The sequence below is a fragment of the Megascapheus bottae genome, chromosome 12, assembly GCF_031878675.1.
Source record: "Megascapheus bottae isolate mThoBot1 chromosome 12, mThoBot2.hap1, whole genome shotgun sequence".
In the NCBI taxonomy this organism is placed as follows: Eukaryota; Metazoa; Chordata; class Mammalia; order Rodentia; family Geomyidae; genus Megascapheus; species Megascapheus bottae.
The window spans coordinates 48,545,153-48,563,338 of NC_143520.1; the positions used below are offsets into that span (position 1 = coordinate 48,545,153).

The 18,186-nt window shown below is 37.0% G+C and overlaps 1 protein-coding gene across 4 annotated transcripts in view; it reads left to right on the top strand.

Annotated features, from left to right (window-relative positions):
• Ptpn4 (protein tyrosine phosphatase non-receptor type 4) overlaps positions 1 to 18,186 on the top strand; it is a 113,729-nt gene that overhangs the window by 84,018 nt on the left and 11,525 nt on the right. For 3 of the 4 annotated variants that reach the window (XR_016537270.1, XM_090342955.1, XM_090342956.1), the window contains exons 17-24: positions 341 to 424; positions 925 to 981; positions 4,524 to 4,680; positions 7,360 to 7,526; positions 9,277 to 9,367; positions 9,505 to 9,566; positions 12,772 to 12,918; positions 15,642 to 15,770. Coding sequence is in view for 2 of the 4 variants with exons in the window: in XM_090342955.1 (XP_090199081.1) it covers positions 341 to 424; positions 925 to 981; positions 4,524 to 4,680; positions 7,360 to 7,526; positions 9,277 to 9,367; positions 9,505 to 9,566; positions 12,772 to 12,918; positions 15,642 to 15,770 (894 nt within the window). In the remaining 2 variants the exon portion in view is untranslated. Of the gene's footprint in view, positions 1 to 340; positions 425 to 924; positions 982 to 4,523; positions 4,681 to 7,359; positions 7,527 to 9,276; positions 9,368 to 9,504; positions 9,567 to 12,771; positions 12,919 to 14,954; positions 15,150 to 15,641; positions 15,771 to 18,186 lie in introns of those variants that run through there. The other variant, XR_016537271.1, reaches the window with a different exon arrangement.

Sequence of the window (18,186 nt, forward strand, 5' to 3'; positions counted from 1 at the left end):
ACAGTTACACACAATAATAATAATAATAATAGGTGCTGACTTACTCCTGTGATCATAGTTGTTTAGAAGAAGATGATATTTGAAAATAGTGGTCTAAGCCAACCTGAGCAAACAAATCTGATAGACTCTTAAATTCCAGTTACTATGACCAGTGTAATGAAGGTTTGACTCAAGTCGTAAAGTATCAGATATAGGCAGTAAAAAGACCCTTTTCTGAAGTAATATTTCTACCAGATTTATTATTTATGTACTATAGATAACAGCAAGAAACAAAAAGTATGTTGTATTTGTATCTAAATGAAAAATTATAAGTGAAAAAATTTGTTTTTATCTTTTCAAGCCTAATGGTGGCATTCCACATGATAATCTTGTTCTAATCAGAATGAAACCTGATGAAAATGGAAGGTTTGGATTCAATGTAAAGGTAATCTCAAGTTTATGATGTTTTGTTTCCTTTCTTAAATTATTATTATAAAGGTGATGTATATTCACACTGTTGTAAAGACTTAGATCCAAGAAAAGCTGTTCATCCTGCACTTGTCTTGTAATGTGATGGGAGAAGACCTTCCGATTTCTCAGCTTCATCAACTGTTAGCAGCCCTGTAAGAAACAGTGGAGTTTCCATATGTGGAATTAACTCCTAAATCTCTGTAACCAAGGGCAAGACTAATACAGTCAAAAGTCTGTTTTCTAGATGCTTCACATAAATTACTACTCACTTGTTAAGTAATAGTTTTAACACAATAGAAGTGATTTTTACATTTCAAAATTAATAAAGGTGATAAACAGAGGAGTTAATTACATAAGTCAAGGTACTGAGTGCATTTCTCTTTAGACAGTGTCCCCCCTTTCTTCCCTTGATGTAGTGTTTTTAAAACTAACATATTTTTAACTTGGTACTATTTAATTTGTTCTCTTTTCAAGGGAGGATATGATCAGAAGATGCCTGTGATTGTATCCCGAGTAGCACCCGGAACACCTGTGAGTTCAATAAAAATTTTAAGTAAATCCTATTCTTATGGGGGAATATATGAAAGTGGCTTCTAGTATACTGTATACTAGTATACTAGTATCCTTAAATTTGAATATTTCCAGATTTTAAAGTTTTGAATTATCTCCTTTGTCCTCATATCATATACTCTGCAAAACAACCAGAGTACATCTCTCTTTTATTTTCAGAATCTCAGGCTCTAAGATCATGTTTTATAAGCAGCAGAGGAATGTTGCTTCTGAACTAGTGCTCATTTTGCTCTGACACCACCATGTGTTTAAAATTAATTAGAAGGCCCGGACTTTGGCCCAGTGGTATAGTGCTTGCCTACATGCACAAAGACCCAGGTTCAATTCCTTGGTCCCTTATACATAGAAAAAGGCAGAAGTGGCTCTGTGGCTCAAGTGGCAGAGCTCTAGCCTTGAGAAAAGCCCAAGGACAATGCTCAGGCCCTGAGTTCAAGGCCCAGGACTGGCAACAAAAAAAATAATAAAAATAATAACAATAAAGTAGTTGTGTTTTTCTTTGTGCCATCACCACATAAAGTTCCTTTTATTGTAAGATTGTGTCTCTTTTGGGCCTACATCCTTTATATTTGAGGCTCATATGTTTTCATTGCTATGTCTACAATACATACAGTCCCTGTTTCTATTTCTCTTACTGCTTTCATCCAAATTAATGAACTGTTTGCTCAATAAAGTACAGTACCTTGCACAATAATGCTAGACTATAAGAAAGACCATATAAGATAAAATCGTACTCTGGGTTGTAAATTAATTGTTAAAAAATATTCTTATGACTTAATTTTTTATTTTGTCTAAGCATCAAAATCAAAAGTTGAAGAAATGTAAAATTACTATTCTGAGCCAGGCACTGTCAGCTCATGTCTGTAATTCTAGCTGTACAGGAGGCTGAGAGGCTTAAGGATCACTGAAACTTGCTGAGGCAGGAAAGTCCTTGAGACTTATCTCCAGTTAACTACAAAAAAACAACTTGGAAGTAGAGCTCTGGCTCCAATGATAGAGCACTAGCTTTGAGCAAAAAACAAAGAAACAACAACAAGCCTGGCGCCCATGGCTCACACGGGAATCCTATCACATGGGAATCCTATCGGAATAGAAGGCTGAAATCTGAAGCCAGCTAGGGCACTCATCTCCAAATAACCACCAGAAAACTGGAAATAGTGCTGTGACTCAAAGTGGTAGAGCTGCTAGCTTTGAGCTGAAGAGCTTAGGTAGCGTGACCAGGCCCCGCAGGCAATGCTCCAAAAAACCAAAAACACAGACTCTTGAGTACAAGCCCCCGGGCTGTCCCCCTTCTCTTGAACTCAGAGTCTGGGCACTGTCTTTGAGCTTCTTTTATTCTACCACTTCCAGTTTTTTCTGTTTATGTGGTATTGAGGAATGGAACCTAGGACTTCATGCATGCTAGGCAAGCACTTTTACCACTAAGCCACATTACTAGCCCCAGAAGAACCTTTCTGTAATTCAAAACATCACAAATACTGAAAAATAGTATTTTTATTTATTTTTGTGTTGATTGTAGGGCTTGAACTGAGGGTCTGGGCACTTTCTCATTCAAGGCTAATGTACTACCACTTTGAACCACAGCACCAATTCTGGTCTTTGAGTGATTTAAAGTATACAGTAGGCTGATGTTGGGTTTATTTTAGACTTTTATTGTGAAGTTGGTGTACAAAGGGGTTATAGTTACATAAGTGCATTTCTTTTTGAACAGTGTCACCTCTTCCCTAAATTTCTCGCAGTTTTTCCCTCCTTAGTCCCATGCCTCCCAAGTTGTATAGTTCAGCATAGTGCCTAGTGACTATCACTGCTGAATTAGATCACCCTTAGTCCCACCCTGTCTATGCTTTCCTTTCTGCTCCCCCAAATCAAATAAACTTACAAGACAAAAGATACAGAAATCAAAACCAGGGACAAAAGAGAAAAATAATGCCAGGTGTGATGGCTCACCCCTGTAATCCTAATCCTAGCTACTAAGGAGGCTGAGATCTGAGGATTGTGATTCAGAACCAGCCTGGGCACTAAAAGTCCGTATCTCCAATTAACCTCTAGAAAACCAGAAATGGTGCTGTGGCTCAAGAGGTAGGGTGGTAGCTCTCAGGAACAATGCCCAGGCCCAGAATTCAAGCCCTATGACTGACCCAAAAAAAAAAAAAAAAAAAAAAAAGATAAAGGAAAAGTAACAACCCACAAAAAGTAAAATAAAGTCTAGGAGAGTAGCCTAGTAGTAGAGTGCTTGCCTAGCATGTACAAAGCCCTGGGTTCGATTCCTCAGTACTACATACATAGAAAAAGTTGGAAGTGGCACTGTGGCTCAAGTGGCAGAGCACTAGTCTTGAACAAAATGTGTCCAAGGACAGTGCCCAGCCCCTGAGTTCAAACCCCAGGACTGGCAAAAACAAAAGGAGAGTAAAATAAAAAACCTCTTTTCCTAAAGATTGGGAAAAACAAAACAAAACAAAACACCACGTTTCCATTTCTTGGGAGTTCGTTTCTATAAGCATCATTTTATATTGTAATGATCATCTCAAGTTTGAACTTGCATCTAATATACTGGGAACTTACTGTTCCGAAAATCACTCCCAAGAATTCCTTTGTCTGTTTATCTAAGGTCTCTCAAATAGCTGTAGTGTCCACACTTTCATTTCATATATCTCTTCTCTAATTTTATTTATGCTTCAAATTTTACTTCCAGGGTCAATCATGTTTCATATTTGTGCTAAGTTGTCATCTTTTTTGGTTAGTTCCTTTTTTCAAAATTTACCCGTTTTTGTGCTGGCTAACCATTGAAAAACAAGGAAAACATTATTCTTTCTGGCCACAAACTGAATGACAGATGTGTTCTGACAAGGGATTGGTCATTCATTCTACCCTGTATAGTAGCAAAATTTGCACTTTATGCAGTTATTCACAATTAATACACCATAATAATAACTAAAATTTGAACCATGTTGTTGAGTCACTAGTGTTATTTACACCATAGCTACTCAAATTATATGTATCTCTACAGTAGAAAGTTAGATTTACCTGTATGTATGCACCTGAAATCAGTCTTACCTGTATCTCTAAGCAAATATTAAGTCATCATAGAATTTCCTGAAGGGAAAGAAATACAATCTTATGAGAAAACAATATTTCTACTTTCAGGATAAATGCCTAGATGCTTTTTTCACATTCATCTAAAAAATATATCCCCAGCCAGCGTGGTGGCTCACACCTGTAATCCTAGCTACTCAGGATCTGAGGATCACAGTTCAAAGCCAGCCCGGGCACAAAAAGACTAGAGGTTCTTATCTGCAGTTAACCTCTAGAAAACAGGAAGTAGGGCTTGGCTCTAGGGTAGGGTGATATCCTTGAGCTGAAGAGCTCAGGGACAGCACCCAGGCTGAATACAAGCCCCTTGACCCACCAAAACACGTGCGCGCGCGCGTGTGTGTGTGTGTGTGTGTATCCCCATGCTTTTAGAAAACCACATGCAAATCTTAAAACTTGTCTTCATTACATTACAGGCAGACCTCTGTGTCCCTCGATTGAATGAAGGGGACCAAGTTGTACTAATAAATGGTCGGGACATTGCAGAACATACCCATGATCAAGTTGTTCTGTTTATTAAAGCTAGCTGTGAGAGACATTCTGGGGAACTCGTGCTTCTAGTTCGACCTAATGGTAAGTAGTTTATATAGCACTGGCTATTTATCGTAATCATTGTTGTCTATTACTGGATACAGTAGCCACATGGAAATCATGTTAGTTTCCCATTTAAAGCATAGTGGATCTCTTCCCTCACACCATTGTTTCAAACTCCTATATTCTAAACCAGTTTTCACTGCTCCTTTGGTCTTGCTATTCCCTCTGCCCAGCAAACACATGCTCGTTTTTTGGTTTTGTTTGAACTCAGCCTGGGTGCTGTCCTTGAGCTCTTCAGCTCAAGGCTACCACCCTACCCCTGGGCCTGGGCTTTTTCCCTGAGCTCTTCAGTTCAAGGCTACCACCCTACTCCTAGAGCCTCAGTGCCACTTCCAGGTCCTTTTGTGCCAGGCTGGCTTTGAACCTTGATCCTCAGATCTCAGTCTCCTGAGTAACTAGGATTATAGGCTTGAGCCGCTTGCCGGCACACATCCTCATTTTTGTATGACTTCATACCCTCACTTCATTCAGGACCCTGTTAAAATGACCTCGACAAAAAGGCTTCTCTCCTAATTCTACCATCATTCAAATGACCTCCCTTCCCTACCAGTTGCCTTAATAGTAGTATTATATGCTCAGGAAGAATAAGTGAATGAGTACATTATGATCACTGTTGCAGTTCAAGAAAGCTCTATAATAAGCTATAGTTGGAACACTTTTGTAATCCTGATTTCAGTAGATAATGTCTAAAGTTTCATTATGTCATGCCCTGGTCTGGACAACTGACTTATCCATTTACCACAAGGTCCTGAAGTGTAGAGAAATATTGAACAACTTATGCTCTTCCTCTTTTACATTAATTTCCTCTCAAGAAACTTCAGATACAGAGCACTATGACTCCTAAAGCCACACATTTCAGCTTTGGATATCTTGACTGAATTGAGCTGTGAAAGTCCCATCTTACTTCAGTACATTTATTCTAATTCTGTCATGGCATGCTCTGCAAAATAACATCAATCTCATCTCAGTTTTTTGACAACAGCTAATTTGATTGGAAAAGTCCTGGCCTTTTCCAGTGTAACTGTGTTCATACGCTGTTTTGAAAGTTCCATCCATTATTTTTTTTTCTTTTTTTGCTAGTCTTGGAGCTTGAAGTCAGGGCCTGGGCACTATCCCTTGAGCTTCTTTTGCTCATGGCTAGCACTCTACCACTTGAGGCACAGCACTACTTCTGACTTTTATCTATTTATATGGTACTGAGAAAACAAACCCAGAGCTTCATGCATGCCAGGTAAACACTCTACCACTAAGCCACATTCCTAGCCCCAGGTCCATCAATTATTACCAGTCTCTTCTAAGAAAAAATTTTCCATATGCCAATACCAAACATGTTCTCCCAATTTTTTTCTGAATAGTCTATTTGCTAAAGCATTTTACCAGTTGTTAAAGATAGGCCATAAGAAAGTAAAATGTAAATAGAATTCTACCTGTCATCTACTACATCTAACCCTGCAAAACCTTGCAAAACAGTAAAATCTAGTCAAATGTGGTAGTGTGAGTCTGTAATCCTCAGCATTGTAAGTTTAAAGCTGGCCCAGGCTAATCGGAAGGCTGTTTCTCAAAAAAAAAAAAAATCCTTCTGGGAAGAAGAGAGAAATAAAGTTTATTTCCTATATAACAACAACAAAAAAGATCCTTTAAGCCAGGTGACTGTAATCATTAATGGCTCAAAAGCCAGAAGTGTAGCTCACAGTGGTAGAATGCTAGCCATGAGCAGTTTTTGGTGGTAGTGGTAGTGGTGATCATGATGAACTTGGGTCATGCTGTCCCTGAGCTTTTTTGCTCAAGGCTAGTGCTCTTCCACTTTGGGCCACGGTGCCACTTCAATTTTCTGGTGGTTAATTGGAAATGAGTCTCATATACTTTCCTGCACAGGCTGGCTTTGAACCACAATCCTCAGACCAGTGTCCTGAGTAGCTAGGATTACAGGTGTGAGTCACTAGTGCCTGGCAAAAATTCCTTTTTATCTCTTACATATGAAAGCATTTTCTTTCTTTCTGTCTGTCTGTCTTTCTTTCTTTCTTTCTTTCTTTCTTTCTTTCTTTCTTTCTTTCTTTCTTTCTTTCTTTCTTTCTTTTTGTGGGTCATGGGGCTTGAACTTGGCCTGGATGCTGTCCCTGAGCTCTTCAGCTCACGGCTACCACCCTACTCTTGAGCCAAGCCCCATTTCCCATTTTCTAGAGGTTAATTGGCGATAAGAGTCTCGGTTCAGGGCTGAGAGCATGGCCTAGTGATAGAGTGCTTGCCTAGCATGCACGAAGACCCTTCTATTCCTCAGTACCACATAAACAAAAAAGCCAGATGTGGTGCTGTGGCACAAATGGTAGAGCGCCAGCCTTGAGGAATGTCCAAGGACATTTCTCAGGCCCTGAGTTCAAGCCCTAGGACTAGCAAAGAAAAAAAAAGTCTCAGGTTCTTTTGTGCATGGGCTGGCTTTGAACCTTGATCCTCAGATCTCAGCCTCCTGAGTAGATATTAGCATATGACCAAAAACCTTTGTTTTCCCCAAAGATACAGTAGAAGCTCTTCAAACTCGTTTTTCTCAGTTCCTATACAATAGCACCAGACTTAAATCTGGTATAATTACTCCTTGATACCAAACTATAAAACATGTTTAGTAGATTGTTATGAATTCCATGTGTTTTTGTTTTATTTTAGCTGTGTATGATGTAGTGGAAGAAAAGCTAGAACATGAGCCAGACTTCCAGTACATTCCTGAGAAAGCCCCACTAGATAGTGTCCATCAAGATGATCACTCCCTGCGGGAATCAATGATACAGTTAGCTGAAGGGCTTATCACTGGAACCGTCCTGACACAATTTGATGTAAGTAATATCATTGTACAGAAAAAGTACTTGCCCATACATTTTCACTAATTTGGTGGTTTCTTTGCAGCCTGATTTCTACTACATTTTTTGATTTATAAACTAAAACAATATCTGGTGAAATGTTGGACAAAAAGTATTCCCAATTGTATTTTTTTCATTGTTGCTAAAATACTAGTTATGATTATATGAATAGATATCCCTTAGAAAGATGGGATAATTTTATACATTTTTCTGTAATTAAGTAGGCTTTTTTATGCTGGCAGATATAGGTTAATCTTTCTCAGATTTTTATCAGTTATAATCGAAACTCAGCTTATTAATATTTCTTGAGTACTTGTTATATGTATTTCATTTTAATTTTCTAAACTTCAAAAGGTTATACCAGGGCATTACAATTTAACATGTCTATAAGAGTGTCCAATGTTTCCTGATCTGTCACCCCTTCCATCATCTCCCTCCATCTTATCTGTCCCTTCCTCACACTTCACATTTCCTCCTTCCTTTATGTGTACATGGATTATTTTGGCTGTATTTGTCCCTGTAGTAAGTTTTTAAGTACAGTGCATTTTGATCAGTGTCACCCTTCTATCATTCTCCCTCATCTTTCCCAACTTTACCTCTCCTCTCAAATTACCCAGCTCTATATTTACATATGTACATTGAATATATAATGACTGTGTTCACCCACCATTCCTCTCTATCTTCCATCCTTTTGTCATTCACAACCCTCCTTCCTGACAAAATATTACCTCCCCCTTGACAAAATATGTTTCTGCTTCTTGTTTTTGCTGCTGCTGGTGGTGGTAGTCGTAGAAGTATTTTGGGGTTTTTTGCTTGTTTGTTTTTTGCGCCAGTCCTGGGGCTTGAACTCAGGGCCTGAGCACTGTTCTTGGGCTTTCTCAAGGCCAGAGCTCTTCCATTTGAGCCACAGCACCACTTACAGGTTTTCCTCCCCCTTGATATTTGTTTTTATTATGTTTGTGCTTCCAGGTATTTATTTTTGTTAAACTGTACATTAATTGTTTCAAGAAGTATAATCAGTATATTGATTAGTGAGTCTACAGTGAATTTTGAAAAGCTAAATATAAAATGAACTTTTTATAAATTTGTAAAGTTTTTCATATGACTTTTAAATGGAAATTATTAATATTTGTGCTCTGAAATACACACTATAGATAAGTGTGTGTACACTTAGTGTTCATGTTCATTTTTCTGTTAAAAAGTTCTCAGTTCGGGCCGGGAGTTTGGCCTAGTGGTAGAGTGCTTGCCTAGCATGCACGAAGACCCGGGTTCGATTCCTTGGTACCATATACTTAGAAAAAGCCAGAAGTGGTGCTGAGGCTCAAATGGTAGAGTTCTAGCCTTGAGAAAAATCCAAGGACAGTCCTCAGGCCTTGAGCTCAAGCCCAGGACTGGAAAAAAAAAAGTTCTCAGTTCATAGCTGTATACACTTCCAAACTAAGTGAAAGCCAAATATACTCTGCCAATTTGGTATTCAAATATCAGATACTTCAATGAATAAAATTTTAATTGATTTCTTTTATTATGTTTTAAAATATAATAATTGGTATCAGCAGTTACAGAACCAAGTTTTGCAATTTTGGTTCATTTCTAGCCTAAGGTATATCATAGTGTAGATGAAGTAGTCAGAGGAAGAGCCTACTTCCTATTAGTATAGAAACTAGTCTAAAATACAAAAGAAATTTGTTGATAATCAAGCTTATTGGAAATTTTTTTTTCTTTCAAGCAATTATATCGGAAGAAACCTGGAATGACAATGTGTTGTGCCAAATTACCTCAGAATGTTTCCAAAAATAGATATAGAGATATTTCACCTTGTAAGTATTTATTGTCTCTGTTAATAACTTAATATTAAAATACCTCTTGCTTAGATCCTTCAAGACACTAGGTTCAAACACCAAAACAAAATCCCCATTGTTTCTTTTAAAATTTTGTTTCTTTTAAATTTTTTCAGATGATGCTACACGGGTTATTTTAAAAGGTAGTGAAGACTACATCAATGCAAACTATATAAATGTAAGTTTTTAAGTTACAATTTTGTTGTTTCAGATAATACAGGACCACTATAAACTTTGAGATTAATTCCTTTTTATTGAAAGTCTAACTTTAATAGAAGATTAAAATTTGCAGATACTGGAAAACATCAAAGTAATATTAAAATAGTTTGTTGCAGATATTCTAATATACAGATAGAACAGGAAATAGAACTGTCAGTCCAGAAATAGTCTGAAGTAGTAATACTAGTATGCTAGAATTTTATTTATAGTGAAGGAGCCTTTTAAATCATTGGACATAAAACAGGCAACTTAATGAATGCATTTATCAACTTTCTAAGATATATTCATTATAAGGAGGGTTCCTTTGTCCCTAGGGTAAAAAAGGATCACTACTTTTTTATATAACTATTAAAAATCCAAGTGTACAGAATTAGAATAAAAATTAAATTGTCTTCATATACATAGCACTCACCTTCAGTAGTTGTCACCATTATTCTCACTTCCCGATCATTATGCTATAAATTTGTACACCAGATTAAACTTACTTCTCCTACATACTTGAGATGTTAAAATTTAATATTTCAGAAAAGAAAAATTTTTTAAAGTTTAGATAATATGTGGGGCGCTATGGCTCACGTCTGTAATCCTAGCTACTCAGGAAGCTGAGATCTGAGGATTAAAGTTCAAAGCTAGCCCGAGCACAAAAGGACCTGAGACTCTTATCTCCAATTAACCTCTCAAGGGTAGGGTGGTAGCCTTGAGCTGAAGAGCTCAAGGACAGCACTCAGGCTCAGTTCAAACCCCATGACCCACACACTAAAAAAGTTTAGATAATATGTGTAACATGTAAGTAGTCAAGTACTGCAGTACCTCCCAACACTTCAGAGACTGAGATAGGAGAAATCACTTTTTCTTGTTTTATATTTTAGTGTAAAACCACAATGTTATTAAAACATAAAAATAACAAACACACACAATTAAAGTACGTGCAATTTACAAAAAAAAACCAAAACAGTATAATCAAAACTATTCCTTTTTTTTTTTTAATTTTTTTTTTCTTTTTGTGCCAGTTCTGATGCTTTAAACTCAGGGCCTGGCACTTTCCCTGAGCCTCTTTGGTCAAGACTAGCACTCTACCACTTGAGCCACAGCTCTGTTTCTAGCACTGGTGGTTAATTGGAGTCTCACATCCTTTCCCGCTCATGCTGCATTGAACTACTATCCTCCGATCTTAGCCTCCTGAGTAGCTAGGATTATAGGCATAAGCTACCTGTACCTGGCAAAGCTATTATTTAACTATGAGATTGAAAGACCAAAAGTGTGGTAATACAGGTCCATATCCTTTATCTGAAACTTTAGAATGAAATACACTTTAAGATACAGATTTTTTGAACTTTCAGACTTATGTCAGTGATTCATACCTGAGGATTATGGTTTAAAAGTAATCTGGGCAGGAAAACCTGCAAGCCTCAATGCCAATTAACTTTAACCAAAAAAAAAAAAAAAAAAAGCCAGAAGTAGCACTATAGCTCAGCAATAGAGCACTAACCTTGAGCACAAAAACTTAAGGATAGGTCCTGAGTTAAAGCTCCAGGACTGGCACATGCATGCACATACATATAAACACACAAGTTACTCATTGCATATAGCATAAATATAATATTGCATGTAGTCTGAATAACATCTGTTAACAGATTATGAGATAAGTGTCCTATAATCACGTGTAAACTTTGGATTTTTCAGCTAAGTGGGACTAATAAAATAAAAAATGTATTTGTTCAGAAAAAGTCAGATATTGTAACCAATTATATTTCAGAAGACAGAGTTTCAGAGTTTTGAATAACAGATTATACATTTATGAGTATAAAAGGAAATGCATTCATCATACATTATTGTTGGAAGTATGAATTGGTAGAATCTCTTCAGAAAACAGTTTAGCTGTACCAAAATTTTAAATGCACATGCATTTTAAGCCAGCAAATCTCATTTATTCCTGTTGTCCATATAGATTTTTTACATTTGCACAAAAATCCATTATATTTACAGTCATTACTTCAGCCTTATAACTGGTAACATATAAATTAGCAATGCCTTGAATATCTGTTGAATAAATTATAGAATATTTTATACAAAAATCATTAAAAGAAATAAAATTTATGCACTAATTTGACATAGCTAAAAGAAAAAGGTTTAGAACAACATAAGACAGTTTTGTTTTTTGTTTTTAAATTTTAAAAATGATTTACAGAGTGATTATAGTTACATAAGTCACGTAATTAGTATATTCCTTTTTGAATGGTGTTACCTCCTCCCAAAAAGACGGTTTTACACGTACACTTATATGTTGTGTGTTTGTCAAATGAGCACATTAGAAACTGCAAACAAAAATTGCCTTTCTGTTTGTTAAGTAGAAGCTGGAATTAAAAGACTTCCTTCTTTCTGTTAACTCTTTGGTATTCTTTGAATTATTACATTCGTATATCACCTCTTTTTTTTAACCTCAAATATAGTAAGTTGGTGGCTTATCTTTTCCAATATTTACTATCTTATGCCTTCTAATAATATCCACTAAAGTTGTTTCATATGCAAAATTCAAACTAACATAAATGGCAGAACTTTTCTACCTCACAAAATTTAACAATTTACAAATGCAATTTTCTTATTTCTGTACCAACTTTCTGCCTCTGAAACAAGCTACTAGTTTGCTGTTAAAAACATAATAGTTTGGACTGGGTGTTTGGCCTAATGGTAGAATGCTTGTCTAGTATGCACAAAGACCTAGGTTTAATTCCTCAGTTCCACATACATAGAAAAAGCTGGAAATGGTGCTACAGCTCAAGTGGTAGAGCTATAGGTTTGAGAAAGTCCAAGGACAGTGCTCAGCTCCTGAGTTTTAAGTCCCAGGACTGGGAAAAACAAAAACAAAAATATAATCATATCATGTATGGTGATACTTGCCTGTAACCCAGCACTTGGCAGACTCTTACAATGATAAAACAAAAACAATGAATAGTATATTGGAAAATATTTCCTTAAATCCCTCATTCCACTAGCCTTTACGCATTGTCAAGAAAAATATTTTATTGATAAAATAAGAAAGTATTGATAAAATTATTTTACTGATTGCAATTTATTGGGACAGTATACTCAATTTTAAATGAGTGCTTTTCACATTCCTAATGATAATATAAAAGATTTTACTCTAATGTCTTTTTTCTTTTTAGATGGAAATTCCTTCTTCAAGTATTATAAATCAGTATATTGCTTGTCAAGGTCCATTACCACATACTTGTACAGATTTTTGGCAAATGACATGGGAACAGGGCTCCTCCATGGTTGTAATGTTGACCACACAAGTTGAACGTGGCAGAGTAAGTCATAGTTGGATCTCATACATTGCTTTTTTTAAATTACACTGCAAACTGGGTGCTGATGGCTCACATCTGTAATCCTAGCTACTCAGGAAGCTGAGAACTTAGGATCATGGTACAAAGCCATCCGGGCAGAAGTGTCTCTATAAGGATTCTTACCTCCTATAAACTACTCAAAAGTGGTGCTGTGGCTCAAGTGAGAGAGTGCTAACCTTGAGCACAAAGAGGCTAAGGGGCAACACAGCACTTAGGTCCCGAATTCAAACACCAGCTTCAGGAAGGGGGAGGGAAAGGAATATCACATTGAAGATAAACGTTAAAAGATAAAAGCAGCAACAAAAAGTGCATTTTTTTAAATTTTTTATTTTTTGCCAGTCCTGGGCATGAGCTCAGGGCCTGAGCACTGTCTTTGGGTTTTCTCAAGGCTAGAACCCTGCCACTTGAACGACATCACCACTTCCAGTTTTTTCTATGTATGTGGTACTGAAGAATCAAACCTGGGTTTTTGTGTATGCTAGGCAAGCACTCTACCTCTAGACCAAACTCTTGACCCATAAAGTGCAGCATATTTTATTACTATACATTAATTTTATTTCATTAAAATATATTTTATTTGATTTAAATATTTTATTTTAAATATATCTATAAATTTTTTTTAATTTTTATTTATTTTTTCACCAATCCTGAGGACTGAACTCAAGGCCCCGATTACTGAGCCCTGAGCACTGTCCTTGGGCTTTCCCCAAGGCTAGTGCTCTGCCACTTGAGCCAAAGCATCAGTTCCAGCTTTTCTATGTATGTGGTACTGAGGAATTGAACCTGGGATTTCATGCATGCTAGGCAAGCACTCTACCACTAGGCTAAACTCCTGGCCCTTAAAATATATTATTTTATTAAAATCTATATTTATTTTCATAACCTTTAATTTTCTTTTATGGTTTTATGATTTGATCTTCATGACTAAACACTCAAAACTTACATTTATTAACATAATAAATGAGTGTTAACCATTATTGTTTAAAAGCATTAAAATATATATAGGACATGTATCTGGAGTATATAAAGAACTCTTCTAACAATAAAATGATAAGTTAGTTTAAAAACTGAGCAAAGGATTTGAGTAGATAATTATTCAAAAAGGTATACCAATATCTTAGCACATGAAGATATGCTGGCATCAGACATCAAGGATCACCATTACATACCAATTCATATTCAGTAGAATAGCTAGAACAAAAAGAGATAAGGTCTGTGGAACTTAATCAAATGGTAAGAGTGTCTGTCTGGCAAGTGAAAGTTCCTCTGAGTTCATACCCAAGTACCACAAACACACACCACACACACACACACAAAGACAAATAATAACAAATATTAATGATGATGTGGGAAATAAAACCTTGAATCACTTGGGGAAAGTTAAACATAGAAAAAATTAATATAGCATTACTGTAGCTCAGTTTTATTCCTGGATACATCCAAAAGAATTGAAAATGTAAGCCCACACAAAAATATGACCATTCTTGGCAGCATTACTCAATAGCCATAAACTAGAAACAACTCATAGGACAAATAAACTATCCTGAAGTTGAATATTATTTGTCAGTAAAACAGGAATGAAATACTAATACATGATATTGTATGGATGAGCCTGGAAAACATGCTAAATGAAAGAAGTCAGACAAAAAAGATCACGTATGATTCCATTTATATAGCATGTCCACAATAAACAATTCTATTAGGACAGAAGGTCCATTAAAGACTACTTGGAATCACTCTGAAGAAAGAAGGATGGTGGGATAGGGTAAGGATTCTTTTGTATATAGTAAAAATGTTACAAAAGTGGTTGGGTAATGATGGTTACAGATCTGTAACAATAGTAAAAGTAATTCTATACTTCAAGTGGATAAGATATAGACTTACGTTATACATTAGAGGTAACAAAAGAAAGAGTAGTGGCATTAAGTTAATTCTCAATGCTCCCTCACAAAGGAAAATCTTAAAAATCTGATCAAAATATTTGTACTCTCAAAATACAGACAAACCCTACTCTGAAGACAGACTTCCAGAGGATGTCTGTTAAGGCCATCTCAGACAAAAAATTAGCAAGGCTCTGTCTCAACGTGCAAGACAGGAATGATGGTTCATGCTTGTAAAACCTACCTGCTTGTAGGTTACAATTTAAAGTGTGCTTTTCATGACAAGTAACTTAAAAAAGTGGAGTATCGTCAAAGGTAAAGCATCTACCTACCAAGCATAACCCCCAGTATTGTCAAATAGGATGTGTGCGTGAACACCCATGTGCCTGTCTCATGTATGTATACATATGTGTGTTAGTATTTGACTGATCTAGGACAAGGCCGCATAAATTACATTTTCTGTAAGTTTAAAGGTCTTAAAAATTAAAGCAGTTAGGTGAGCACTAGTGGCTCATGCTTATAATCGTAGATTCAGGAGGCTGAGCTCTGAGGACTGCAATTCAAAGCCAGCCATGCTAGGAAAGTCTGCGATACTATATCTCCAGTTAACCACCAAAACACCAAAAATGGAGGTGTGGCTTAAGTGGTATAGCAGTAGCCTTGAGCTTAAAAGCTCAGTGCCCGAGTTCAAGCCCCAGGACAGGCAAGGGAAAAAAATTTAGAGAGCTGAGCAGCACATACAATTAAATATGTATTTTATCTGTGTAATTTTATTTATCTTTTTTTATTTACTGTTATTGATGTCAGGTGAAATGTCACCAGTATTGGCCAGATGTAACAGGAAGTTCATCCTATGGCTGCTACCAAGTCACTTGCCACTCTGAAGAAGGAAACCCTGCCTATATCTTCAGGAACATGACCCTGTTTAACCAAGAGGTAAGAAGGTAGACTGCATTAGACTGAAAGCTGTGAATGTTTTTTCAGAAGAATGCTAGCTACTAAGAAATATCAGAAATGCTGAATTGGAATTTTGTATAGAGTATTCTGAACTATCACCAATGCACTTCCAATTTCTACTCCTAAATAGTCAGTGAAACAGATTCTGGCAAATAACACATTTTGTTGTTTACTACTTTCTTTCTTCATAATAATTATTCCAATAAAGTATTTGGCTATGAAAAAATTCTTAGTCCAATATCAATAAAGTATTTTGAATTGTCTGCAAAAATGTTAAAAGTGCTGGGCACAGTGGCTCACGCCTATAATCCTAGCTACTCAAGAAACTGAGATCTAAGGATCAAGGTTCAAAGCCAGCCTGGGCACAAAAGAACCTGAGACTGTTATCTCCAATTAACTTCTAGAAAAGGGGCAGTAGGGCTTGGCTCAAGGGTAGGGCAGTAGCCTTGAGCTAAAGAGATTAAGGATAACGCCCAGGCTGAGATCAAGCCCCATTAACCCCCCTCCCCAAAAAATGTTAAAAGCTTTTTTAAAATGTCAGATTGTATATCTTTATTAGAAGATTGGAGGTGAGCAACATGCAATCACCTCATGATTAAGAAACAAAAAATCGGGAGCCGGGAGTTTGGCCTAGCATGCACAAAGACCTGGGTTCAATTCCTTGGTACCACATACATAGAAAAAAGCTGGAAATGGTGCTGAGGCGTAAGTGGTAGAGCTCTAGCCTTGAGAAAGTCCAAAGACAGTGCTCCGGCACTGAACTCAAGCCCAGGACTGGCAAAAAAAAAAAAAAAAAAAAGCATCTTAGGAAGGCCTTTTTGTTTGTTCTTTCTCTCTTGCTCATTCTCACTCTCTCATTCTCTCACTCTTTCCCTTCCCCCCCCCTGTCTCCCTCTCTCCTCCAAGTCTGATTATCTTTTATTTTTCTGAGAAAGCTCTTTAATGCAAATGACAATAGCTAGACGGGTAATGTGAGTAATTAGCCCTACCTGTTATTGAACATATGGTGCCCATGTAGCTGGGTGATTCATGGGTCCTGAAATGTTTTTAACATTCTGCCAATGGAATTATTAATGTTATTTCATTTCTCAGGTAAATGAAGTAGAGCTCTGAAGTATTAAATACTGTAACTGGCAGAGTCAAGATTTGTACTGGAGAGTAAGATGTCTCTACAACCAATGATCTCCAGGGGTTTTTTTTTTGTTGTTTTTTTTGTTTTTGTTTTTTTTGCCAGTCCTGGCTTGAACTCAGGACCTGAGCACTGTCCTTGGGCTTTCTCAAGGCTAGAGCTCTACCACTTAAGCCACAGAACCACTTGTAGGGTTTTTCTATGTATGTGATACCGAGGAATCGAACCTGAGTATTCATGCATGCTAGTCAAGCACTCTACCATTAGGCTAAACTCCCAGCCCCCAATCTCCATTTTTTATTTTTGTTTTAGTTCTGTACCTAGAATTTTTGTTTTGGTTTGGTTTTTTTGGATGGTCATGAGGCTTGAACTCTGGACTTAGGCACTATCCCTAAACTCTTCAGATCAAGTCCTCTATCACTTTCAGCCACAGAGCCACTTCTGGTTTTCTGGTGGTTAATTGGAGATAATAGACTCACAGATTTTTGTGACCCAGCTGGTTTTGAATCACGTCCTCAGATCTCAGCTTCCTGAGTAGCTAGGATTACAGGCGTGAACCACCAGTGCCCAACTTGGTACCAGGTATTGAACTCATAGTCTTGAGCTTTTCTTCAGCTTGCTTACAGCTGGTACCCTACCACTTAAGCCACACCTCCAACTCATTTTCAGTTTTTAATCTATATGTATTGGAGAATTTTTCTGAATTCCAAAATTTTATCTGTGGTAAAGAATTAACCCAATTTTGTTCACCATAAAAAAATGAAAAAGTGTTTTTACATTACTATTTTTCTTACCATTTGTTTATGCCTGTGTACTTGAAAAGTAATTGCAAATATAGAAATTGATACAGAAAAAGAATATAAGAAACCAATACTTAAAAGGATACAGCTGTTTCTATAAAATGATGTCTTTTTTTTTTTTTTGGTTGGTCATGGGGCTTTTTTTTTTTTGCCAGTCCTGCGCTTGAGGTCAGGGCCTGAGCACTGTCCTTGGACTTTCTCAAGGCTAGAGTTCTACCACTTGAGCACCACTACCTCAGCACCACTTCCAGCTTTTTTGTATGTATGTGGTACCAAGGAATCGAGCCTGGGTCTTCGCTCATGCTAGGCAAGCACTTTAACCACTAGGCCAAACTCCCAGCCTGGGGGCAGGGGGCCCGGGGGGGCTTGAACTCTTGGCCTGAGTTCTGTTCCTGAGCTCTTTAGCTCGAAGCTACCACTCTACTACTTGAGCCACAGCTCCACTTATGGTTTTCACGATACTCAG